This window comes from Bufo bufo, chromosome 5, assembly GCF_905171765.1.
Source record: "Bufo bufo chromosome 5, aBufBuf1.1, whole genome shotgun sequence".
Classification (NCBI taxonomy): Eukaryota; Metazoa; Chordata; class Amphibia; order Anura; family Bufonidae; genus Bufo; species Bufo bufo.
Genome location: NC_053393.1, coordinates 84,629,758 through 84,655,741, shown reverse-complemented (window position 1 = coordinate 84,655,741; position 25,984 = coordinate 84,629,758). Strand labels below are relative to the sequence as shown.

Below are 25,984 nucleotides of genomic sequence, written 5' to 3'. Positions count from 1 at the left end.
AAAAAACAGTCACGGGTCTTCTAGTGCCCTTCATACAGGGAACGTCAGAGAGGGATTTTCTCAAGCTTTGGAGAAAATGGGTCAATGACTGGTTGACAAAACACAGACGGGACAGGATTTGTAAGTGCCAACTTCCTCTATATAAGACAGTCCAGTATAATACTGTACACCCCTCCTCCACTACAACACTGCCTGGATGAATTTTCAGCTTAAAATACCTTGGGAAGAGAATATGACCTTGTGACACTAGAGAAATGTCTAATCATCCTTAAAGGGGTTCTGCCATTATGGATGAAAAAAATTTAAATCAGATATCATATAGTACATGACAATACCTTTCTAAGCTAGAACCAGCCCTGTACCTCACATGGACCCCGAGATCTTCCCATTCATTGCTCCATTTGCTCTGCTAAATTATCTCCAGCCTGGCAGCTCAGGGGTTGTGTCCTTTCTGTTTTAGCTTTCTTCCTGTAACTGCCACAGCTTCTAATAGAACATATAAACCGAGCACGCCCGACCAGCTCAGTGAGGTGGACAAGAAATAAGGAAAAGAACAAACAGCAGGTGGCGCTATATAGATGCATTTTATTGAATAGCTCACAGGCTATACTAAATTTTTAATTACATGCAATTACAAAAGTATTCAGGTACAGGTGCTGGTTTGAAAAATGTTTCGCCATACAACCCCTTTAAGGGGACATTTATTAAGATTGGCGTATTACGTGCTCGTGTCATATGCATCACAATTATTAAAGGGAACCTGTCAGCGGCAAAACCCATCCCAAACAGCCAGCAGTACCTTCAAGTAGCCGGCAGTGAGTTTCGAATGATGATTTTCTTACTGCATTCTGATGAGGCAGAAGTATGAAAAACGTTCTTTTATCCTCCGTCCGCACTATTTTCCAGTCAGGCTTGAGGTCAAGGGGGCAGCGGCCTCTTTGCTTCAAGTCAAGGTAACCGCGCCCCCTTCCCTGCCCCTTCTCCAGTAACTGACCGCGCTTATGCCCGACAGCCTGCTGTCAGTCACAGGAGAAGGGGCAGGGAAGGGGGCGCGGTTACCTTGACTTGAAGCAAAGAGGCCGCTGCCCCCTTGACCTCAAGCCTGACTGGAAAATAGCGCGGACGGAGGATAAAAGAACGTTTTTCATACTTCTGCCTCATCAGAATGCAGTAATTCGAAGCTCACTGCCGGCTACTTGAAGGTACTGCTGGCGGTTTGGGATGGGTTTTGTCGCTGACAGGTTCCCTTTAAGAGGCACACGCCTATTAATAATTGTGTGGTTTATCTGTGCAGGTCCATTCATCAAAATGGAAATCGACACCAGCTAGGGAGCACTGGCATAAGAGTTGTGGTCCCTGCAAACACCTAATCGGGGAAGGAGGGGAGGGGGGGGAATCAAAATTTTAACCCACATTGATCTGATGTTGATGGCCTATCCTGAGAATAGACAATCAATATCCTGAACCCCAAACCCGCTTCAGTCTACGATGCAGTGTAAATCAATACAGTACATAACAATGTGTCATACTAATCAGAAGTAAAAGCAGCAGCTAATGGGAATTGTTTTTAATATTTACTTGCACGGTAACTGGCATTTTCTCCATTTTGTTGTGGTACCCATGTTTTTATTTTTTATCAGGAAGTGCAGCCATACTTGTTGTCTCATTTGATTTAGCTTTTTGGAAACTAATGGTAAGGGGATGACCAATGATTGCACTTCCTGTTGTCACTTTTACTAAAATGGCTAAACTACAAGACTACCAACAAAAAGTGCCATATTTTTAAGCACTACAAAAACTTTGTCTATCACTCTACCTTCTGATCCACTAATTTATGTCCAATTTTACATTTGTATTCTGAAATTCTTCAGACCCTTTCACATTTTATGTTGCGGTCTTGTGCTAAGATAAAGACAAATTCAAGGTTTTCCACATCATTCTGCACTCAGTACCCCATAATGAGAAAGTAAAAACAGAATGTTCGAAATCTGATAATCTGAAAAGGAAAAACGTAACACTTACATTGACATAAGTATTCACATCCTTTACCCAGGACTTAGTAGAGGCACCTTTGGCAGTGATTACAGCCTCCAGTCACTTGGGTATGAGGCCACAGGTTTTATACACCTGGATTTGAGGATGTTCTGACTTTCTTCTCTGAATATCCTCTCATGCTCTGTCAGTTTGGATGGGGACTGTCAGTGGACAGTCATTTTCAGGTCTCTCCAGAGATGTTCGATTGGGTTCAAGTCAGGGCTCTGGCTGGGCCACTCAATGACATTCACAGAGTTGTCCATAACGTGCTCCTGTGTTGTCTTGGCTGTGTGCTTAGGGTCATTATGTTGTTGGAAGGTGAAACCTTCAGCCCAGTGTGATGTCCAGAGCAGAGCACTCTGGATAAGGTTTTCATTAAGAATATCTCTGTACTTTGCTCCAGCTTTCCCTCAACCCTGGCTACCCCACAGCATGATGCTACCACCATACTTCACTGTAGGGGTGGTATTGGGCAGGTGATGAGCAGTGGTTGGTTTCCTCCAGACATATCATTTAGAAGTGAGGTCAAAAAGTTCAGTCCTGATTTTATCAGACCTAAGAATCTTGTTTCTCAGTCTGAAAGGTGCTTTTTTTTGTAAAACCCAGGTGGGCTTTTGTGTGTCTTTTACTGAGGAAAGGCTTCTTTCTGGTCACTATGCCATAAGGGAGAGAGTAGTGGTAAGCTGCATTTATGGTTGACCTTCCGGAAGTTTCTCTCATCTGCACACAGGATCTTTGGAGATCAGCCAGAATGACTATTCGGTTCTTGATTACCCATTTTACCAAGGCTGTTCTCGCCCGATTACTTAGTGTTGTGGGGCAGCCAGCTCTAGGAAGAGCCCTGCTTGTTCAAACTTCTTCCATTTAAAAATATGTGCTCTTGGTAACTTTCAGTGCAGCAGGAATTTTTGTAGCCTTCTCCAGATCTGTGCCTCCACACAATCCTGTCTCTGAGCTCTACAGTCAGTTCTTTCTTACTCATGTCTTGGTTTTTGCTTTCCAATCAATTTACCACAGGTGGACTGCAATGAAGGCATATAAACATCCCAAAGATGATCAAGAGAAATGGGAGGCCCCCAAATTGCAAGCATCATAGCAAAGGGTCTGAATACTTATGTCCATGCGAAATTTTTGGTTTTCTTTTTCCTAATCACCACAGATCAACCATATACGCACATATAATTCAAACAAATCACTTTACTGTTTCAATTACATTCATATAAAAACACATTTAAAAGGGAACCTGCCACATCCAAAAACCATCCCAAGCCGCCAGCAGTGTGTTTCTGACGATGATTTTCTTCCTGAAGGCAGATGCAGCAAAAGCTCTGAAAACGTTTTTTTATCCCCTGCCCGCGCGATTTTCTAGACATGCTTGAAGTCAAGGGGGCAGTGGCCTGCTTGCTTCAAGTCAAGGTAACCGTGCCCCCTTCCCTGCCCCTTCTCTGTGACTGACAGCGCCTATGCACGAGAGTTCGGCTGCCTTTGCCGAACTGTCGGCTGTCAGTCACAGGTGAAGGGTCAGGTAAGGGGGCACAGTTACCTTGACTTGAAGCAAGCAGGCCGCTGCCCCCTTGACTTCAAGCATGTCTAGAAAATCGTGCGGGCAGGGGATAAAAGTACATTTTCAGAGCTTTTGCTGCATCTGCCTTCAGGAAGAAAATCATCGTCAAAAAACACACTGCTGGCGGCTTGGGATGGTTTTTTGAAGTGACAGGTTCCCTTTAAAATAGCAATAGCAGAACAGCACTTCAGAGGGGACTGACATGTCAATCAATATATCATAAACTAATCTAAGGTCCTTACATCTAGAATACACTCATAGAGAGGTCCCATAGTATGGACAAGAAGAGGAGGAACATATCAATAAAAAAGTAGGAAGAAAAATGTAAAACTGCCAGGGGCAAACTGGCCATAGATCTCACATGGAAATTTCCCATTGGGCCAATGCCAAGAGGCCGTCCAAGTCCCTTCTTACTGCCGCTGGCCAAGTACATCATCATCTGATGCTCTCAGCTGTAATTAACTCTAGGAGCATCAGGTATTCATGTACCTGCCCGGCAGCTGCAGATGCCCTCCTGAATTCAATTGTATGGCTGTCCTTAGGATAGTGATAGAGTTGAATACAGCAAATTAGAGAAAACTAGAGGACAGAACATTCAGCCATTGATGGCCACCACAGAGGGACAGCTTTTGGGGCAGTATCTAGTGCTGCACTGTGGTATTTAGTTCTGCTGGGACGGTATTATGTGCTGCACTTTGGTATTGCTCACCCCGCCTACTTGTGTCAGCCCCGTCTACTTTTATTGACACTGCTTACTTGTGCTGCCCCACCTTCTATTAATTTGGACCTGCCTACAACATGAGGGCCACTGTTCGTTTTTTTCCAGGGCCACTTTAAGTCTCCCCCCCCACAAAAAAAACAAAACTGATCCCTCGCATATATGCCAGAGCACCACACCTGAACGCACGTTTCCGCATTTTCAGGAGGTGGACGGGGCAAGGCGCCAAGTGCCGAGATTTAAAGCATAAAACGACAAATGAAATACTACTAAAAAGATCATGTCATGGCGTAAAACGTAACAATCAGGTGACCAATTAGGCCTATCAACTGAGGGAATAATCAAAGAGGCTTGATGCGTTTACAATGAGCCCAGACATTGCCAGGAATGTCAACGGCGTCTGTGCCACTCCCAAAGTTCCACTACTGCCATTTTAAACGTGGGTTTTTATATGTATATACGGTAATTAATTGTGATTGAATTAGAAAAAAAAAAAAAATTCAAAAATTCAGGTTTTCACTTTCTCATTATGAGGTATTTTGTGAAAAATGATGGGGGGGAAAGTAGAATTTTTTTTTATTTTAGCACAAGGCAGCAACATTACAGAATGTGAAATAAGTAAAAGCATCTGAAGACTATCTGAATGCACTGTACTGTGGAAATCCTCTAAACTTAAATGGGTTTTCCGAGACTCCTGTGAGCACATCGGCCTTCTCTGTGCTCAACAAACACAGCGCCGTACATTGTATAGCGGCTGTGCTAGGTATTGCAGCTTAGCCCCATTCTTCACTTCAATGCGGCTTAGCTGCGCCTAGGCCATGTGACCGATGAACGGGTCTTCACCGGCCTAGTGAAAGCAGAGAAAAGGCCGCTACTGCGAGTGCTCCTGCCTTCCTGAACAGCGGATCAGCAGGGGGTCCCGGGTGTCTCACCCCGACCGATCAGATACTGATGACCCATCCAGACGATAGGCCATTAGTAATAAAGTCTCTGAAAACCTTTTTAAATTACCAAACTTACTAAGTACTCCGTATCAAGCTTGCGTATTGTAGAGGTCACTTAGTAACTTACCAGAAAGGTATTTCCACAGTGACCACAAACCACTCTGGTCCCCTCTGGCTGAACTGGTAGAGCGGGCTGGGCAGGCTGCTCCTCAGGGATCAGCATCACTGGGCCCAGATTGATGATACGTCTGCTATAGAGAGAAATCCGCATTACTCCCAGTGAAGGGTGAAAGCCGTTCTGCTCATGTCATCTCTCGTCATCACTGGTTCTGTGCACCCGGACATATCTTATGTTCATTGGAGACTGACAACAGGTTGTGGATGACTGAAGTCCTACGTACCAGTTCGGTCGCGGGCATCCTATTCTCCGTGAGGTGTCCTTGCAGATGAGGAGACAATTACAAGGACACCGGACATATTTCTTCCCTGAGGGAGGGGTTTTGATTGGCTTAAATAAAAACACAAGAGAACATAACACAGTCTTTATGTCTAATGCAATAAGTGACCCCAAATGATACAGAAGGATAGTTCTAAGAATGAAAAAGTAAGGGAATCGGATGGAGTGCAACTTCCTGATACATATACACCACATCCCAATACGGTGATGAGAAAATGACAATGAAAGAAGCAATACAAATAGAAAATGAAAACTAGCACTAAAAGTAAAAATTTAATCATTATTAATAATAACATAAAATAGAAACCACTATGCACTCGAGCACAAACAGCAGATATAGTACAAGTTAGTAAACTGCAGCCTGGTACTCTGCTTGGTGCGTTGAGAGGAGGTTGTGGCACTTACGTCTTCCTCAAACAGCAGATTGGCAGAGGTGCTGGGAGTTGGACTCCTGCCGATCTCATATTGATCACCTATCCGAGAACCCCTTTAATATATACAGTCGTGGCCAAAAGTTTTGAGACTAACACAAAGTTTGTTTTTCACAAAGTTTGCTGCTTCCGTGTTTTTCTTTTCATCTTTTTGTCAGATATTTCTCTGGTATACTGAAGAACAACTATAAGCATTTCATATATTTTTTTTACTTTTATTGATAAATACATCAGGTTTATGCAAGGACTCGGGGGAATTTATCAAGCCCTGCACGCCAGAATTCAATAGGGTTTTTTGCGACTTTATGGGGTCAATTTTTTGACTTTTTGAGCACTACGCCTTCTAGCGCCACTTAGACCTCTTTCCCACGGGCGTCATCTTTTTGGCCCGGATAAGATGCGGGTGCGCCGCGGGAAAATGCGTGATTTTTCAGCGCGAGTGCAAAACATTGTAATGCGTTTTGCAAGCGCGTGAGAAAAATCGGCATGTTTGGTACCCAAACTTCTTCACAGAAGTTCGGGTTTGGGTTAGGTGTTGTGTAGATTGTATTATTTTCCCTTATAACATGGTTATAAGGGAAAATAATAGCATTCTTAATACAGAATGCATAGTACAATAGGGCTGGAGGGGTTAAAAAATAAAATAAAAAATAAATTTTACTCACCTTAATCCACTTGTTTGCGCAGCCCAGCTTCTCTTCTGTCTTAATCTGTGAGGAATAGGACCTTTGATGACGTCACTGCGCTCATCACATGGTCCATCAAATGATCTTTTACTATGGTGATGGATCATGTGACGGACCATGTGATGAGCGTAGTGACGTCACCACAGGTCCTTTTCCTGTGCACAGCAAAGATAAAAGACAGAAGAGAACCTGGGCTGCGCGAACAAGTGGATTAAGTGGAGTTAAATTTTTTTAAATATTTTTTCACCCCTATGCATTCTGTATTAAGAATACTATTATTTTCCCTTATAACCATGTTATAAGAGAAAATAATAATGATCGGGTCTCCATCCAGATCGTCTCCTAGCAACCGTGCGTGAAAATCGCACCGCATCAGCACTTGCTTGCGGATGCTTGCGATTTTCACGCAGCCCCATTCACTTCTATAGGGCCTGCGTTGCGTGGAAAACGCACAAAGAGGAGCATGCTGCGATTTTCACTCAACGCACAAGTGATGCGTGAAAATCACCGCTCATCTGCACAGCCCCATAGAAATGAATGGATCCGGATTCAGTGCGGGTGCAATGCGTTCACCTCACGCATTGCACCCGCGCGGAAATCTCGCCCGTGTGAAAGGGGCCTTACAGATTTAAAGTGAAAATTTGGACAGAATTTCAGAATAGATCACGTTTGTGTCACATTTATGAAGCAAGAGTTTTTAAAAAGTCTAAAAATAAAAAAAAAGCCACAACTCCATGCCAAGCATCCACCAGGCACATTGCACTTGTGCCAGATTTATTATTACGGTGTGTCATTTTCATAAGTTTGGCACAGCTACGTATAGCAACTCCTCAGATACCCCTATAGGGTTCTGCAATTCACCCTTGCATGCTGGATATCAGCTTCTTTGCCAAATCCTGCCTGATTCTTGCCCAACCCATTCTTGCCTAATCAGTGCTTGGAGTTTATTACAATTTATGTGTTTTTGTTTGTTCACCTGTTTTTTGGGGACTGACCAGAGGTTCTCAATGGAATTGAGATCTGGGTAGTTTTCTGGCCATGGACCAAAAATTTCAATGTTTTGGTCATGGAGCCATTCAATTATTATTTTTGCCGTGTGACGTGGTGCTCCATCATGCTGGAAAATGGATTGTTCATCACCAAATTGCTGCTGGATGCTTGGGAACGGTGGTTCCTGGAAGACGTTTTGATACTATTCATTACTCATGGCAGTGTTAGGAGTAAGCCCTCTCCCTTGGGTGGCAAGCAACTCCACACATGAATAATCTCAGGATGCTTAACTGCTGGCATGACACAGGGCTCATGGTAGTACTCACTTTTTTTCTAGATGTCCCAAAACAGTCTGAAGGGGGTTTCACCAAAGAAAATAACTTTACCCCAGTCCTCTGCAGTCCAATCCCTGTACTTCCTGCAGATGATTTTCTTGGAGAGAAGTAGAGAATTGGCTTCTTTGCTGTTCTTGTTGACACCAGGCAATCCTTCAGAAGCCTTTGCCAGATGTACTCCCGCCTACCTGCTGCAATTCCTGTGCTAGTTCTGCATTAGTGGCCACCCGATCCTGTAGCTCAATCCACTTTAGGACACAGTTCTGGCATTTGCCGGACCTGCTTTCCTGAAGCCTTTTTCACAGCAACTGAACCTCTTAGGCGCAATCTTACAAGCAGCAATGTCCTTGCCTGTGAAGCCCTTTTGATGCAAAGCAGTGATGACTGCACATGTTTCCTTGCAGGTAATTATGGTTAACAGAAGAAGACAATAATTTCAAGCACCTTCCTTTTAAAGGTGCCAGTCTGCTTTTCTAATTCAGCATGACCGAGTGATATCAGGTGCCTTGTCTGTTAAAAGGGTTTTCCAAGATTTTTTCACGGATGACCTCTATCCTCTGGATAGGTAAACTGTATAGGATAAGTGGTTCCGGCACACGGAACTACAGCCGATCAACTGTAATGAGACGACATGGACGCCGTGTGATAGCACTAACTTCTTTTGCGCTTATCAAGCACAGTGCCGTACATTGTATAGCGGCTGTGCTTGGTATCGCGCTCAGACTCATTCACTTGAATGTGGCAGAGTTGCTCCTAGGCCACGTGACACATGAACGTGTCGTCACTTGGCCTAGGAAAAGCAGATAGAAGGCAGTGACGCTCACAGTAGCTCTGCTGCCTTCTTAAACAGCTGATCGGCGGGGGTCCACAGGATAGGTCATAAGTATAAAAATCTCGGAAAACCCCTTTAACACTTTCTTTTGAGCGAATGAGAAGACCACTAAAATGATGTTGGCAGGTCATTTTGTGGCAGGGCTAAAATGCTGGGGAAATGAGGTTTTTGTGATTAACTTCATTTTCATGGCAAGTAATACGGTAACTCTGCAATTAATTGCAATTCATCTAATCCCTCTTCATAATAATCTAGAGTTAATCAAATTTCCACAAAAAAAACAAACCAAAAAACAGCAAACTTTGTGAAAACAAACCAAAGTCAGTCTCAAACATTTTGGCTATGGCTGTGGCTGTAGTTTTGTGGGAAAAGATTCAGTAAAACTTGTAATTGATACATGTAAACCTGTGCTCTTTTTATGCTTAGGAGTCATGTGGGCGGTCCTATCCTGTACGCTCAGTTGTGCTGAGTTAGCTGTCAATCAGAGACTGGCACTACCCACATGACTCCTAAGAGCAAAGGTTTATAAGGCTACTTTCACACTAGCGGCACAGACCTCCGGCAGGCTGTTCCGTCGGGTGAACAGCCTGTCGGATCCGTCCTGCCGCTAGTGACCGTGTGCCCCCGGACTGCCGCTTCGTCTTCATCGACTATAATGGGGGCGGTGCGGAGTTCCGGCGGAGGCACGGCAAGAGGCTGCTGGAATAAATGTCGGACATGTCGTAGTTTTATTCTGGAAGCCTCTCGACGTGCGCTGCCGTGCCTCTGCCGGAACTCCGCCCCCATTATAGTGAATGGGGACTGAGTGGCAGTCCGGGGGCACACGGAACAGCCTGCAGGAGGTCCGTGCCGCTAGTGTGAAAGTAGCCTAAATTAAAAATACATATCAATCTGCTCAGCTCCTCCTGCGCGATAATCTGCTGCCTGCCGATTACTGTATTTTCATGGCGACAGGTTCCCGGTAACTTATATTTTGCTATGATTTTATAAAGTATAGGGTGTTATGAAATGCTTTGAAGTTTTTGTTGTGGCTGAGTTTTTATTAAAGAAGCAGTTTTTGAAAATGAGTACGATTGGACATAACCTCATCCACTACATCGTACTATATAGCTGATGGGGTTATTTTTCCCCCCCACAGTGCAACGAAAACACAGAAAAGTCACAGCAACATTCCATGTGTGAACACAGCCTCATGATCACGACAACAGAAAGCCCCTCCCCCGCATATCCCATAGCATTGCTCTTACCGTAGCCTCATTGCAGACTGTGCACTTCACCACATGCTGATGAAGCTTCCCGTCCAAATTAATGAGGGACTGGCACACACGGCAGTTTATTACAGGAACGCCACTGGCATCCGGGCTGACGATTGCTGTATACGGAGGTGGCAATTCAGCTGCAGAGAAACATTTGGAGAGAACCGACTGTCAACATTTGGTAAAAACATAAGCGGCCTACAACAACTAGTCATAATATGTAATAACAGCTAGAAATCCCAATTATTGCATCTACACCCTAAGGCCCCATTCACATGACCGTAGGGCCACCGTGCCCGTGTTGCGGACCGCAAAGCGTGGGTCAGCAAAACACAAGCACTGGCCATGTGGCTTCCGCATTGCGGTGAGAACCCACTGACTTGAGAGGGTCCACGATCCGCAAGATGCAGCAAAAGATAGGACATGTTCTATCTTTTGCGGAGTGGAGGCACGGACTCGGGAGCCCATAGAAGGACTTCAGCGAGTTTCCGCAGGCTTCCGGGTCCGTGCCTTCACAAAAAGATAGAAGATGTCTTATATTTTGCCGTATCTTGCAGATCGTGGACCCATTCAAGTCAACAGGTCCACACTGCGATGCAGAGTTTACACGGCTGGTGCCTGTGTTTTGCGGACCACAACACAGGCGGGGGGGGGGGCCTTACGGTCCACAAATAGGCTTACAATCAGCAACTAAGAGATGGCTGTGTCTGGTCTGAAATAATGCACCTCCTATAGAGCTGGACACAGTAAACCACAGCAGCCAAGTTAGGACTCATTTACACAGCCAGAATTTGCTCCGTATTTTGTTGAAGTATTTGTAAGCCGAAACAGAGAGCGGAAAGTAAAGAGAGAAAAAGTGCGGTGGAAAGATTCACTCTTCAGTGCTTTAGACGCTAAAGAGGCAAAATATGCAAGTGGGCACGAAGCCTTAGGCTACTTTCACATCTGCATTTTTCCTTTCTGGTATTGAGATCAGTCATAGGATTTCAATACTGGAAAAAAACGCTTCTGTTTGTCCCCATTTATCGTCAATGGGAACAAAACTGAACTGAATGGAACGGCGAGCACCAGAAAGCATTCCGTTCCGTTGGGTTCCTTTGCTGGACAGAAAAATGCAAGTGAGTCATGGGATGTGAAACAAGACGGATCCGGCATGAAACACAATGTAAGTCAATGGTGTCGGATCCGTTTTCTCGGACACAAAAGAAAACTGACAATGGTTTTAGAGACGGATCCGTCATGGCTATTTTAGAGATAATACAACCGGATCTGTTCATGACGGATGCAGACGTTTGTATTATAGGGACGGGAGCGTTTTTGCCGATTCATGACGGATCCCTCAAAAACGCAGATGTGAAAGTAGCCTTATAATTCTTTAAAAGGAAAAGGAATGTATTACAAATTTTATTTTTACTAATTGAAACTGTTTCTAAGTTCTTTTTTCTAATCACTTTATTTTCTGATGGTTGCTTTCTTCGTGGTATTTCTGTATATGATTAAGAGACGGCCATCGAGCTGCTGAGAACAGCATTCAGAGAGATGTTTGCAGCAGCCACCATGTATCCTAGGAATCTGTATTCTAGAGATGATCCAGGAGGGCAGAGTAACACATTCTGTCAGTCCGTGCGCTACACATTCTAATTTGCGCAATCTATATGCTGTATAACCTATAAATTTTATGAAACCTAAGGAGCCTCTGGAGTCCGCTCCGCTACTTTCACACTAGCGCTGTTTGAATCCGGCGTTCAATTCCGGCACCGGAACTGCCCACCGGATCCGGAAAAACGTGTGAAAACGGATTTGAATCCTGATCAGGATTTTGATCACAATGAAAAAATGCATTGGAAAAAACGGATCCGCCATTTAAAGACTTTAACTTTTTTTTCACATTTTTCAGGTTTAACATGCAAAAGCCGGATCCGGCGTTCAGTCAAAGTGTTCAGGATTTTTGGCCGGAGGTAAAAATACAACATGCTACGGTTTTCTGAAAAGCCTGGTCAGTCAAAAAGACTGAACTGAAGACATCCTGATGCATCCTGGACGGACTCTCCATTCAGAATGCATGGGGATAAAACTGATCAGTTCTTTTCCGGATTTGAGCCCCTAGGACGGAACTCGGCGCCGGAAAAGAAAAACGCTAGTGTGAAAGTACCTTAGCCATACCGACTTTTGAAGATAAGCAGCATAAGTTAAAAATGACGCTGAAAATATTGCATACGGCATAATTTGCTACTTTTTTTATGCCACTATTGTGTGAAATCATTGATACATTTTCCACATTGACTTCTATGGGAAGTGTTTTAGGCATGTTCTGTGACCTACCACAGTGTGGGAAGGGGTGAGCTGTGACCATCACCTACTGTGAATAGCCATTTCAAGATTTTATTGGTTTTAAAGAGGACCTGCCCCCTCTCCTGCTATTTCTATTTTGGTAACTCCTTACATTCCCCATGTACTAACAATTCTGTGTATTATTCCTGCTAGAAGTTTATGAATTAATTGCTAGCAGCAAAGGGACAGATGGGTGTTACCAGTGTGTGTGTGTGTGGGGGGCGGGGGGGGGGCGGGTGTCCCTGCACCATCTGACACCAGCAGCACTGATTGGACAGAGTCAGACACACCCACTACTGGTAACACCCAGCAGTACCTTTACTGCAGACTTCTGTCAACTTATTTGTAAACTTCTAGCAGGAATAATACAGGAATGGCACAACTTAGAGGCATAAGAACATATGCTCCAGAATTCGTATTACATGGGGAATGAAAGTAGTTACCTACGACATTTAAAATATAAAAAAAAATAAAAAAGAAGATAATTGCCATATACTTTTAAAGACTATGTACACCTTTGGGGGCTAATTTGTTTTATTATTGCATTATACTCATTTTGAGTTAAAAATATTTTTTTTAGTTAGTCTTTAATAAAAAAAAACTTTAACCACAGTTTTTGTGCAGTATGGAGTCATCTAGTAGCAGGATCAGAATCTTCACTCTGTACCATCTGGCAGCTCAGCAGAGGCTCCTTATCTTTGACCTTATAAACACTCATTATACTGTAGCTCCATTCTTATCCTACTGACAACAATGTGGCTTAAAGGGGTTATCCGAGTTATGGGAAAAAAAATAAAACCTAACTAAATTAATCAGGATATACATATACATTAGTCAAGCTTGATTTTTTGAAAAAAGAACGATCCTTACACCTTTTCTAGGTTCTGTTATTGCTGTGTTTACATGCAGCAGTAACAACAATAACTCATCTCTCCCTCATGAATATTTGTGGGAGGGGTTGATTTCAAAAGAAAACCCTCCCCCCCCCCCCCCAATATAATAAATGGGGATGGAGTGGCAGCACTAGCGGCAGGGCCAGTCCGGCAAGGTGACAGGCTATTCAACTGCTGTAACAGCCTGCCGATAATATAAAAGTATCATAAGCCAGTGTTTCACAACCAGTGTTCCTCCAGCTGTTGCAAAACGACAACTCCCAGCATGCACAGGCATGCTAGGAGTTGTAGTTTTGCAAAAGCTGTAGGCACAACGGTTGGGAAACAATGCCATAAGCTATATTAGATTCATATACCTATATCTTGATAGAGATATAGGATTTATAAATTACGGTAGCTAATAAACTTTTGAATAAACACCTATTTCTGTTGTAGCTGATATAACCTTATTATACATTATTTACTTTTTTCTTCAAGTGGGCGGTCTTCACTGGAACGGAGCAGCCAGCCATACAAGTGCCGAATGAAGAGCTGCGGCAGTGGTGAGGATCGCGCATATGCGATCAGCTATTAGCCACAGGGAGGAACTTGGAGGGAGCCGCGGCACAAGTGAGGATCGCGCATGCGCGATCAGCTATTAGCCGCAGGGAGGAACTTGGAGGGAGCCGCGGCACAAGTGAGGATCGCGCATGCGCGATCAACTCACAGCCGCACGGACTGTAATGCAGAGAGGTGGGGGCGTGGCCAAGGCTGATGACGTTCCGTTGACATGGCTTAGTCACTCCGACAAGCAAAGAGCTCCATGTCAACGGAACGTCACAGCTGATGACGTGGGCGGTCACATGACTGTTTAGTGTAGCAGAGAAACGGCACAAGATAGGTACAGCAAGTGATTTAGGAAAACTAAGGTATAGGAGAAATAAAGCCATAAAGATAAGGTTAAGTTAACTCGGATAACCCCTTTAAGTAAGTGTAGAGATAAGGTTTATTAGATGACCAGCACAAAGTGAAAGTAAAAAACTATAAATCACACAGCTAGAAAAACTGTTAACCCCTTGTGACAGAACGGAGGTCGGCACTTTAAAGATGGCATCTGCTTGCGCATGCAATAGGCGCCAAAGCTGCCAGGTTTCTGCTGTTTCAGCAGAGGCCCGTGGCAGAAGAATGCGATCAGCCGTAATGCTGATTGCATACATATAACCCCTGAGATACCGTGGTCGAATGTGACCTCGGCATCCGAGTGGTGCAGACATGGCAGCGCACGTAACAGCGTTCCCCGGCTGAGATTGAGCAGTGATAGTTATCCATTACTGGAATGTTCCGATAAAGACCTGCAGGTGGCAGCACTGTATAGGAATGCAGTGAATGACATAATCTGTGATGGTTATATACCCAGAATGTCACAGAACACAATTGGCAATCTAGTGATTGACAGTTATAGTCACCTAGGGCGACTTAAAAAAAAAAAAAAAAGTTTATAAAAATATAATAAAAAAAAAAAAGTTCAAATCACCCCCCTTTGCCTAAAATAAAATTAAAAAATTAAATAGCGTCAGTGTCTGAAAATGCCCGTACTATTACAATACTACAATATTTACAGTATCCTTTACGGCAAATGGCGTAACAGAAATAAAATTCAAAAATGGCCAAAATAAATAAAAGTGATCAAAATAAAAAATAAAAAAATCACACACACTTCAAAATGGTATCTCCCCACAAAAAAATAGCCCTCACACAGCTCCTTATGCATAATTACAAATAAGTTATAGGGGTCAGAATATGGAGATGAAAAGAAATACTAACAAATACTTAAAACAAAATACGGAGCAAATTCTGCATGTGTGAATGAGTCCCAACTTGGTCGAGATTTACTGTCTGCTTTGACTGCGTCCAGGTCTATAGGAGGTGCATTATTTTAGACTAGACGCAGCTATCTCTCAGTTGCTGATTGTAAACCTATTTGTGGTAGTGAGCAGGCCTGTAATTAGGCCCCATTTACACAACCATAAGGCCCCCCCCAGCCCGTGTTGCGAATCCCAAACTGTGTGTCCATAAAACATGAGCACCAGCCGTGTGAATTCCGTATCGCAGTGCCAACCCATTGACTTGAATGGGTCCATGATCAGCAAGATACGGCAAAAGATAGGACATGTCCTTTAACATAGTAAAAATACAGATCCTGCTACTAGAGAATCTCAAGGCTGTACACTCTGTAAGGGCTCAAAATTTTTAATAAAGACCAATTGAAAAAAAAAGATTTTTAGCTAAAAATGAGTATAATGCCATAATAAAATAAAATGCCCCTAAAGGTGTTCATAGCCATTTTATTACTGCATTGTATTAATTTTGAGCTAAAAATCATGTTTCAAATTGGTCTGTATTACAAACATGGAACCCTTTTTTCTGTACAGAGCTGAGATGCTCTAATAGAGGGATCTGAATTTTCTCTCTTTTCCGTTAGCCACCTAATCTGATGGGCTCCTTACCTCTGCTTTCTGATGTTACAAACACTCATTATAGCTCAGTTCTTATCTTACTGAGAAGAGTGTGGCTTACAGAAGTGTTTATGACCTCTTAGTAATTTATAGATAAGGGTACTTTCACACTTGCGTTTTTCTTTTCCGGCATAGAGTTCCGTCACAGGGGCTCTATACCGGAAAAGAACTGATCAGTTTTATCCCCATGCATTCTGAATGGAGAGTAATCCGTCCAGGATGCATCAGGATGTCTTCAGTTCAGTCATTTTGACTGATCAGTCAAAAGAGAAAACCGTAGCATGCTACGGTTTTATCTCCGGCGAAAAAAACTGAAGACTTGCCTGAATGCCGGATCCGGCATTTTTTCCCATAGGAATGTATTAGTGCTAGATCCGGCATTCAGAATACCGAAATGCCGGATCCGTCCTTCCGGTCTGCGCATGTGCAGACTGAAAAAAAGGTGAAAAAAATAATTGCCGGATCAGTTTTGCCGGATGACACCGGAAAGACGGATCCGGCATTTCAATGCATTTTTTCGACTGATCCGGCATTTTTTCGACTGATCAGGATCCTGATCAGTCTTACTAATGCCATCAGTTGGCATACGTTTTGCCTGATCCGGCAGGCAGTTCCGGCGACGGAACTGCTTGCCGGATCTCTCTGCTGCAAGTGTGAAAGTACCCTTAGAGTTATTATATGACAGCACAAAGTAAAAGAAAAAAGTACCATTCACACAGCTAGATAAACAGTTAACCCTTTGTGACAGAACGGCTCAATATTTTTAATTAAGACCAATTGAAAAAATGATTTTTAGTCAAAAATTTGCCTGCAAAGGTGTACATAGCCTTTAATTTGTCTTGTGCCCTACAATTACAAATGTGGCACTTTACAAGGCTTTATTCACATTCAAAAACTGTAAAACTCCTTTAAGAAAGGACCCGTCATCTCTCCTGTTTTATCAACTAGTTGCATTCCCCATGTAATAAAAATATGTGAAAAGATGCACCAGAATTGTTATGTTGTGATGTTCCTCTGTTATTCATACTAGAAGCTTATGAATGGATTGCCAGCAGTCTTCAATAACAATCTGACTGGGTGTTACCAGCTGGGGGGGTGACCCTGCACCACTTGCCACTATCCAATTAGTTCATGCCAGTGTCAGGCTGTGCAGGGACATACTCCAACTGGTAACACCCAGTTGGACCTTTATTACAGGCAATGTATTCACAAACTTCTAGTAGGAATAATAAAGGAATGTAAGAATAGATGTTCCAGAATTGCTATTACATTGAGAATGCAAGTAATTACTAAAACAGACATGTCAGGAGAGGTGACAAGTCCTCTTCAACGCATTTGCGCCACTTTTTCTACATAATGCATTAGAATGCCTTCACACACGGCAGATTTTCCTGCCAAACATTTCTGCAACTGAACATTTGTTCTGCTCATCAGAACTAGAAGATTTTTGTCAGCAAGTGCATGGATTCCTGCAAGCCCCATTCACATGAATGACACTGATTTTCAGTCACTGAAATCTCTGCAACAAAATCTGGCGCATGTGAAGGCATCCTTTAAAGGGCATCTGTCAGCAGTTTTGTACCTATGACACTGGCTGACCTGTTACATGTGCGCTTGGCAGCTGAATACATCTGTGTTGGTCCCATGTTCATATGTGCCCGCACTGCTACAAATCTGCTGACAGATGCCCTTTAAAGGAGTTTTCACAGAATGACATGAATATACCACCACCCCCACTGATCACAAGTTCGGGGGTCCCATGTCCCCATGCACATCATTGCTCTACGTCAAGTCTATGGGGCTGCCAAATACAGCACTTATTATCTTTTGCCAGTGCCGGACTGGGGTCCTTGGGCACAACAGAGGAAATGACTCCATCAAACTCTGTCTTCTGCTGTCCTGTACGGTCTGAATGGAAGGGCAGTGTGCATACCAGACTGCTGCCCCACTCAAACTGGGGGCATGGGACCCTCCCATCCTTGTGTTCAGAGGGGGTCTGAGTTATCAGACACTTAACTATCCCGTGGGTAGGTGACAAGTTGACATCCCCTTTAAATACATGTTCATGGTCTTGAAAAATATAATCCACAGCCTCATGGTGTCCATTGTCTCTTTGTGAAGATAAATCACATGGCTGACTGTCTATTAAACTGACAGCAATTCACATGACATTATCGTCAGCGGGGGCGGAGGGCAGACAATGGGGACTCCGGCAATAGTCTGCAAAAATCATTTCAGAATTTTGTGACAAGAGAGGAAGGCTGTGAACTCGGCAGCTCTCAGAGGGGAGCGCAATTCTCCATCTTAAAACTATATGGTCAGTAATAAGTATAATAAATATGAAGAATACATGTGATAAAATACAGTATTAAAAGGCCTTCACATGGATTTGTTTCTTAAAGGACTTCTGTCACCCCCCAAAACTCATTTTTCATTTTTGGGCATATTAAAATCCTTATTGGACGACTATTCCCTATATAGGGCTCTTACCTTGTTCTGTGGCTTTGTTTCCTTAAAAAAAAAAAAAAAAAAAAAAGAGCTTTTAAAATATGCAAATGACTTTACTTGCTGGTAGCCGCCGCATCCTCCTTTTAAAAAAACGCCCCCTCCTCCTGTTGATTGACAGGGCCAGCGAGCGCTCTCCTCCTCCGGCTGGCCCTGTCAGCTTTTAAATCCCGCGCCTGCGCCTTACGCGTCTTCATTCGGCGCAGGCGCTCTGAAAGAAGGACGCTCGCTTCCTCAGCACTCCCTCAGTGCGCCTGCGCCGATGACGTCTTCTCTTTTGGGTTTAGAGGTGATGTCATCGGTGCAGGCGCACTGAGGGAGTGCTGAGGAAGCGAGCGTCCTTCTTTCAGAGCGCCTGCGCCGAATGAAGACACGTAAGGCGCAGGCGCGGGATTTGAAATGCTGACAGGGCCAGCCGGAGAAGGAGAGCGCTCGCTGGCCCTGTCAATCAACAGGAGGAGGGGGCGTTTTTTTAAAAGGAGGATGCGGCGGCTACCAGCAAGTAGATGCCCTACTTGCTGGTAGTGAAGTCATTTGCATATTTTAAAAGCTCGATTTTTAAGGAAACTAGGCCACAGAACAAGGTAAGAGCCCTATATAGGGAATAGTCGTCCAATAAGGATTTTAATATGCCCAAAAATGAAAAATGAGTTTTGGGGGGTGACAGAAGCCCTTTAAGAAAATCTTCAGACTCTTTCAGCAAAGGCTTGTGTTATGTCTATGAAGGTTCTCATTCATCCAGGTCCTGGTATATCAGTAATAATAAGTTCAGAACAACTTCTTCTTGGATTTTGTCTAGACATCTGACTGGCTTTCTCAATTGGAATGAATTGTACAAGGAATCTCTGGCATTAAATACTGGTGACTCAGCGTAATCTGTTTATCATAAGCAACACAGTTTCAGTCGTGCAAATGCAATTAATATCTTACCTCCATGAGGTCCTTGACAGCATGCTGAGAAATGATAAACAGACTGACTGAAGCGTGAGTCACCAGTATTTAATGCCAGTGATTCCTTGTACAAATAATTCTTATAGAGAAAGCCAGTTAGGTTCTTCAAGAGAACATAACAAACCCAGTTGCTCTGAATTATCACTACCGATAAATACTTGTCTTGTTTGTAAAACGGCAAGACTGGAGCATCTTCTGTAAGGGTGCTTTCACACTAGCGTTATTCTTTTCCGGTATTGAGTTCCGTCCTCGGGGCTCAATACCGGAAAAAAAACTGACCAGTTTTATCCTAATACATTCTGAATGGAGAGCATTCCGTTCAGGATGCATCATTTCAGTCCCGCTTACGTTTTTTGGATGGAGAAAATACTGCCGCATGCTGCAGTTTTATCTCCGGCCAAAATTACTGGTCACTTGCCGGAATGCCGGATCCGGCATTAATTTACATTGAAGTGTATTAGTGCCGGATCCGGCAGTAAGTGTTCCGGCAAAACGGATCCAGCTTTCCAGTCTGCGCATGCGCAGACCTTTAAAAATGCAAAAAAAATATTAATACCGGATCCGTTTTTCTGTACGACACCTGAGAGACGGATCCGTTATTTCAATGCATTTGTCAGACGGATCCGCATCCGGATCCGTCTGACAAGTGCTATCAGTTTGTGTCCGAAATCCTCTGCCGCAAGTGTGAAAGTAGCCCAAGAACCATTTCTCTGTTACTCCTCCTTCAAATGTGTGAACAAATTGACGACCTGTTCTTATGTACCGGCTCTTCATTTGGAGTCATTTTACCATCACATTCTACTCTGCTCGTTCCCAGGGATTACGACCACCACTGCAGCACAGATACAAGGTGGCTGGGACGGGAGCTGCTGCGCATGATTCGCCTATTCGCGCTCCCAGAGAGGCCAGCACTTTTGCCTATAATGTGAAGCACGACCACTGCTGCTGGATTGCAGGGTGGTTGTAACTCCTGGATACGAACAGTGTATAATGTGATGGAAAAAGGACTCTAGCCAGCAAAGGAAGCAATCTGGACAATCGCAATACATTAGTGCCTTGTAGTAAGTTTCTCTACATGATAAATGCCACCCCCTTTTAAATTCGGTACCAGTATTAAACCATTTCCCCTGCTGCATTGCACAGTGCCCACTGAAGTGAAATAAGAGGTCACATACAGGTCTGCAGAGCAAGAGCTGCTCAACAACCTGGGAACTAAAGGGGAAGGTCCTTCATATAATATATGAGGGGGAGCAGATGAGAATGACCCACATTGCTCTATATTAAAGCAAACTTAAAAAATAAATCAGTTTCTCTCCGCTCACCGGGGCGGCATGGCCTCTTCAGCAGAAAATACATTTTAATCTAATTTCGGTAGCTAATGAGTCTTCATTTGCTTAAATCCTTGGTGAAGCCTCTTAATTTCTAATAACCACTAAGCGCTAATTAACTGAAGCACGATAAGGCCTAGTTCACACGAACGTTTTTTTGCGAGTGTACGGGCCGTTTTTTTGTGTTCCGTATACGGTCCGTATACGGAACCATTCATTTAAAAAAAAAAAAACGAATGTGTTCCGTATGCATTCCGTTTCCGCATTTCCGTTTTTCCATTCCGTTGAAAGATAGAACATGTCCTATATTTGGCCGCAAATCACGTTCCGTGGCTCCATTAAAGTCAATGGGTCTGCAAAACAAACTGAACACGTACGGAAATGCATCCGTAGGTCTTCCGTATCTGTTCAGTTTTTGCTGAACCATCTATCTAAAATGTTATGCCCAGCCCAATTTTTTCTATGTAATTACTGTATACTGTATATGCCATACGGAAAAACGGAACAGAAAAACGGAACAGAAACGGAAACACAACGGAACTCAAAAAGGAACAACGGATCCGTGAAAAACGGACCGCAAAAAACTATAAAAGCCATACGTTCGTGTGAACTAGGCCTAAGGCTCCATTCACACGTCTGCAAAATGGGTCCGCATCCGTTCCGCAATTTTGCGGAACGGGTGCGGACCCATTCATTCTCTATGGGGACGAAATGGATGCGGACAGCACACAGTGTGCTGTCCGCATCCGCATTTGCGGTGCGCGGCCCTGATCTTTGGGTCCGCAGCTCCGTAAAAAGATAGAGCATGTCCTATTCTTGTCCGCAGCTTGCGGACAAGAATAGGCATTTCTATGGGGGTGACGGGCTGGTGTGTTGCGGACCCGCAATTTGCGGGTCTGCAACACACTACGGACGTGTGAATGCAGCCTAAGAGTCGGCCAATATGTACCTGCGCTGAAACAGCCCCGAGCTGCCCCTCAAGAAGTTTCCCTGCTCTTCAGATGATGGAGAAGGTTCTAGAAAAGACCTGTGTAATGACTCTAAAGGTACATTCACACGACCGCGCCGTGTTTTGCGGTCTGCAAATTGCGGATCCACAAAACACGGATGCTGCAAGTGTGTGTCCCGCAGTTTGCGAAATGGAACGGGTGGCCCATTATAGAAATGCCTATTCTTGTCTGGGACATGCTCTATATTTTTTGCAGGGCCCCGGAGCAACAGATGCAGACACAGCCCACGGTGTGCTGTCCACATCTTTTGTGTCCCCATTGAAATGAATGGGTCTGCACCCCTTCTGCAAAATTGCGGAACAGATACCGACCTATTCTTACGATTGTGTGAATGTGCCCTAAACAGCATGACAATGAGGACTGGATAAAAACCGTTTTTATACATTTTGAAGGATTTTATTCTCTGAAAATATGGCTCTTGTATGGCAGTGAACCCCCTTTTTGGTCCTTTCAGACACTTGAATTTTCTTGGGCTATACAGAGACAAGCTGAGCGCTGCAACCTGGGGAATTCAGCAATTGCACCCCCTTTATCATTTATTTATGGTAGGTCATAGACATAAATGTATATTTGGGAGAAAATACTATATACTAAAATTGTATATAAAAGTTGCTAAGTCCTGCCAGAAACTGCTAAAAGGGGTTATGTCATGAAACCTATTCTATATTTTTCAAATCAGCACCTGGACCTGAATCTGTATAGCGCCACCTTATTTTTCCCTTGGCACCCCCACGATCCGGTGCTTCTAGGACGGTGACATCCAGTCAGACACATGCAGATCAATCCAATTCTAATGAAAGGGCCTAGGCATCAATTCCAAGCACAGCCACTGTGCAATGTATGGCGCTGTGCTTTGGATGCTGTGAGGAGGCTGCAGCACTCACCGGAGCATCACGGCCTCTTTGTGATGGTGCTGGGAATCGGGTCCGCATCGTTCTGATATTGATGACCTATCCTGAAGTGTCCCGAGGTCATCAACCCCTTTAGGCCTCCTGTACACGACCGTATGGCTTTTTCAGTGTTTTGCGGTCCGTTTTTCACGGATCCGTTGTTCCGTTTTTTGTTTCCGTTGAGTTTCCATTTTTCTGTTCCGTTTTTCCATATGGCATATACAGTATACAGTAATTACATAGATAAAATTGGGCTGGGCATAACATTTTCAATAGATGGTTCCGCAAAAAACGGAACGGAAACGGAAGACATACGGATGCATTTCCATATGACTTGAATGGAGCCACGGAACGTGATTTGCGGGCAATGATAGGACATGTTCTATGTTTAAACGGAACGGAAAAACGGAAACGGAATGCATACGGAGTACATTCCGTTTTAGTTTTTTTTGCGGAACCATTGAAATGAATGGTTCCGTATACGGAACGCAAAAAACGTCCAGTAAACGGGGGGAAAAAAAACGGTCGTGTGCAGGAGGCCTTAATTGGACAGCAGGAAGGAAGGTTTTGCCTTCTGTGCTATACAGCAAACTAATCCACAATTCAAAGACTAGGAATAAGGGACCTGCTCACAAGAGCTTACAATCTGTCAGGAAACAGACGTGACACAGAGGGTAAAAGTGCTTGTTTTGTACAAATAGGGTAATACACATAAAGCTGCGGTATCGGTCAATGTACAGATATAAAATGTATTTTAGTGCTAGCAGTCTGGGGATAGTGTTTGAAAAGTGAACGGGTTCCGAGGAATAATGTAGAGGGCTGGGAGGTGAACAGCTAAGAGTTAGGCCTAGTTCACACGACCGTATGGCTTTTATTGTTTTTCACGGATCCGTTGTTCCGTTTTTGAGTTCCGTTGTGTTTCCGTTTCCTTTCCGTTTTTCCGTTCCGTTTTTCCGTATGCCATGTACAGTATACAGTAATTACATAGAAAAAATTGGGCTGGCCATAACATTTTCAATAGATGGTTCAGAAAAAACGGAACGGAAACAGAACGGAAACGGAAGACATACGGATGCATTTCCGTTTTTTTTTGCGGACCCATTGACTTGAATGGAGCCACGACCCGTGATTTACGGCCAAATATAGGACAAGCTCTATCTTTCAACGGAACGGAAAAACGGAAATACGGAAACGGAATGCATACGGAACACATTCCGTTTTTTTTGCGGAACCATTGAAATGAATGGATCCGTATACGGACCGTATACGGAACACAAAAAAACGGCCCGTACACTCGCAAAAAAAAACGTTCGTGTGAACTAGGCCTTAGGCCTCCTGCACACGACCGTTGTGTGCACCCGTGGCCGTTGTGCCGTTTTCCATTTTTTTTCACGGACCCATTGACTTTCAATGGGTCCGTGTAAAAAACGGAAAATGCACCGTTTTGCAGCCGCATCCGAGATCCGTGTTTCCTGGCCGTGAAAAAAATATGACCTGTCCTATTTTTTTCACGGCCAACGGTTCACGGACCCATTCAAGTCAATGGGTCCGTGAAAGAACACGGATGCACACAAGATTGGCATCCGTGTCCGTGATCCGTGGCCGTAGGTTAGTTTTTATACAGACGGATCCGAAGATCCGTCTGCATAAAAGCTTTTTCGTGAAAACTCAGAACCGACAGTATATTCTAACACAGAAGCGTTCCCATGGTGATGGGGACGCTTCTAGTTAGAATACACTACAAACTGTGTACAAGACTGCCCCCTGCTGCCTGGCAGCACCCGATCTCTTACAGGGGGCCGTGATCAGCACAATTAACCCCTTCAGGTGCGGCACTGTAAGAGATCAGGGCTGCCAGGCAGCAGGGGGCAGACCCTCCCCCCCTCCCCAGTTTGAATATCATTGGTGATGGGGACGCTTCAAGTTAAAATATACCATCGGATTGGAGAAAACTCCGATCTGATGGTATAAAAGGGACTCCAGACTTTACATTGAAAGTCAATGGGGACGGATCCGTTTGAAATGGCACCATATTGTGTCAACGTCAAACGGATCCGTCCACATTGACTTGCATTGTAATTCAGGACGGATCCGTTTGGCTCCGCACGGCCAGGCGGACACCAAAAAGACTTTTTTTTCATGTCCGTGGATCCTCCAAAAATCAAGGAAGACCCACGGACGAAAAAACGGTCACGGATCACGGGAAAACGGGACCCGTTTTAAAAAAATACGTTCGTGTGCAGGAGGCCTTAAAGAAGTATTCCCATCCCATGGACATTGGGAATATATCGCAGGGATATGCCCCCAATGTCTGATAAGTGCGGGTCCCAGATACTTAGAATAGAGCCCACAAAGTACCAGAGGACGCACACCGAGCATGCATGGCCGCCACAACAGAGTACTGGCTCAGCTATTTCCGTAAAGCCCCATGAAAGTGAATGGAGCGGTGGCCACGCTTGCGCAGTGCGCTTCCCATTCATTTCAATGGGTCTCCCGAAAATAGCTGAGCGTGCCGCTTGGCTATTTTCGGCCCTCCCATAGAAATGAACTGAGGGCAGCCCTGCGCAAGTGTGCCCAATGTGCCACTCGTTTCCCTCCGGCACTTTGCGGGCTGCGTTGTAAGTATAGGTGGGACCTATTACCTATCAGACATTGGGGACATATCATAGCAATATGCCCCCAATGTCCAAGATGAGAAAATAACTTTGTTTTCGAAGAATTCAATATTATGATTTATTTTAATGTACTTCTTTCTCTATGAACTGTGCATCCATAACAGTTATGTATGGGCAGTGAATGGTAGATACTGGCAGCTTTAGCCTAATTTCCAGGGTGATGGGCTAGTCCCACCCCTTGGCTAGAGGGAGTCTTAGTTGTGTAAAGCTACAAGCAAAACTGCCAGTGAACAACTTAACGGGGCAGTCTCATCATTGATGAGGGTCCCAGAGGATGGACCCCACGAACCATAAAAAGTATGCAATATACTTACAATATGCCATCACTTTACAAGATGGAATAACCCTTTAACCCCTTAAGGACCTTGCCATTTTTTATCTTTATTTTTTGCAAATCTGACATGTGTCACTTTAAGTGGTAATAACTTTAAAACGCGTTTACTTATCCAGGCCATTCTGAGAATGTTTTCTCATCACATATTGTACTTCATGTTAGTGGTAAAACTGAGTCAAAAAAGTCATTTTTATTTACAAAAAAATACCCAAATTTACAAAAAATTTGGAAAAAGTTGCAAATTTACAAATTTTAAATTTCTCTACTTTTATAATAGATAATAATAACTCCAAAAATAGTTATTACTTTACATTCCCCATATGTC

At 43.9% G+C, this 25,984-nt stretch overlaps 1 protein-coding gene across 1 annotated transcript in view; it reads right to left on the bottom strand.

The window, feature by feature from the left end:
* PIP4P2 (phosphatidylinositol-4,5-bisphosphate 4-phosphatase 2) overlaps positions 1-25,984 on the bottom strand; it is a 64,301-nt gene that overhangs the window by 18,350 nt on the left and 19,967 nt on the right. Inside the window, exons 2-4 of the mRNA XM_040432853.1 lie at positions 10,239-10,387; positions 5,662-5,768; positions 5,388-5,511 (exon numbers count right to left, since the gene is read on the bottom strand). Coding sequence (XP_040288787.1) covers positions 5,388-5,511; positions 5,662-5,768; positions 10,239-10,387 — 380 coding nt within the window. The remainder of the gene's footprint in view (positions 1-5,387; positions 5,512-5,661; positions 5,769-10,238; positions 10,388-25,984) is intronic.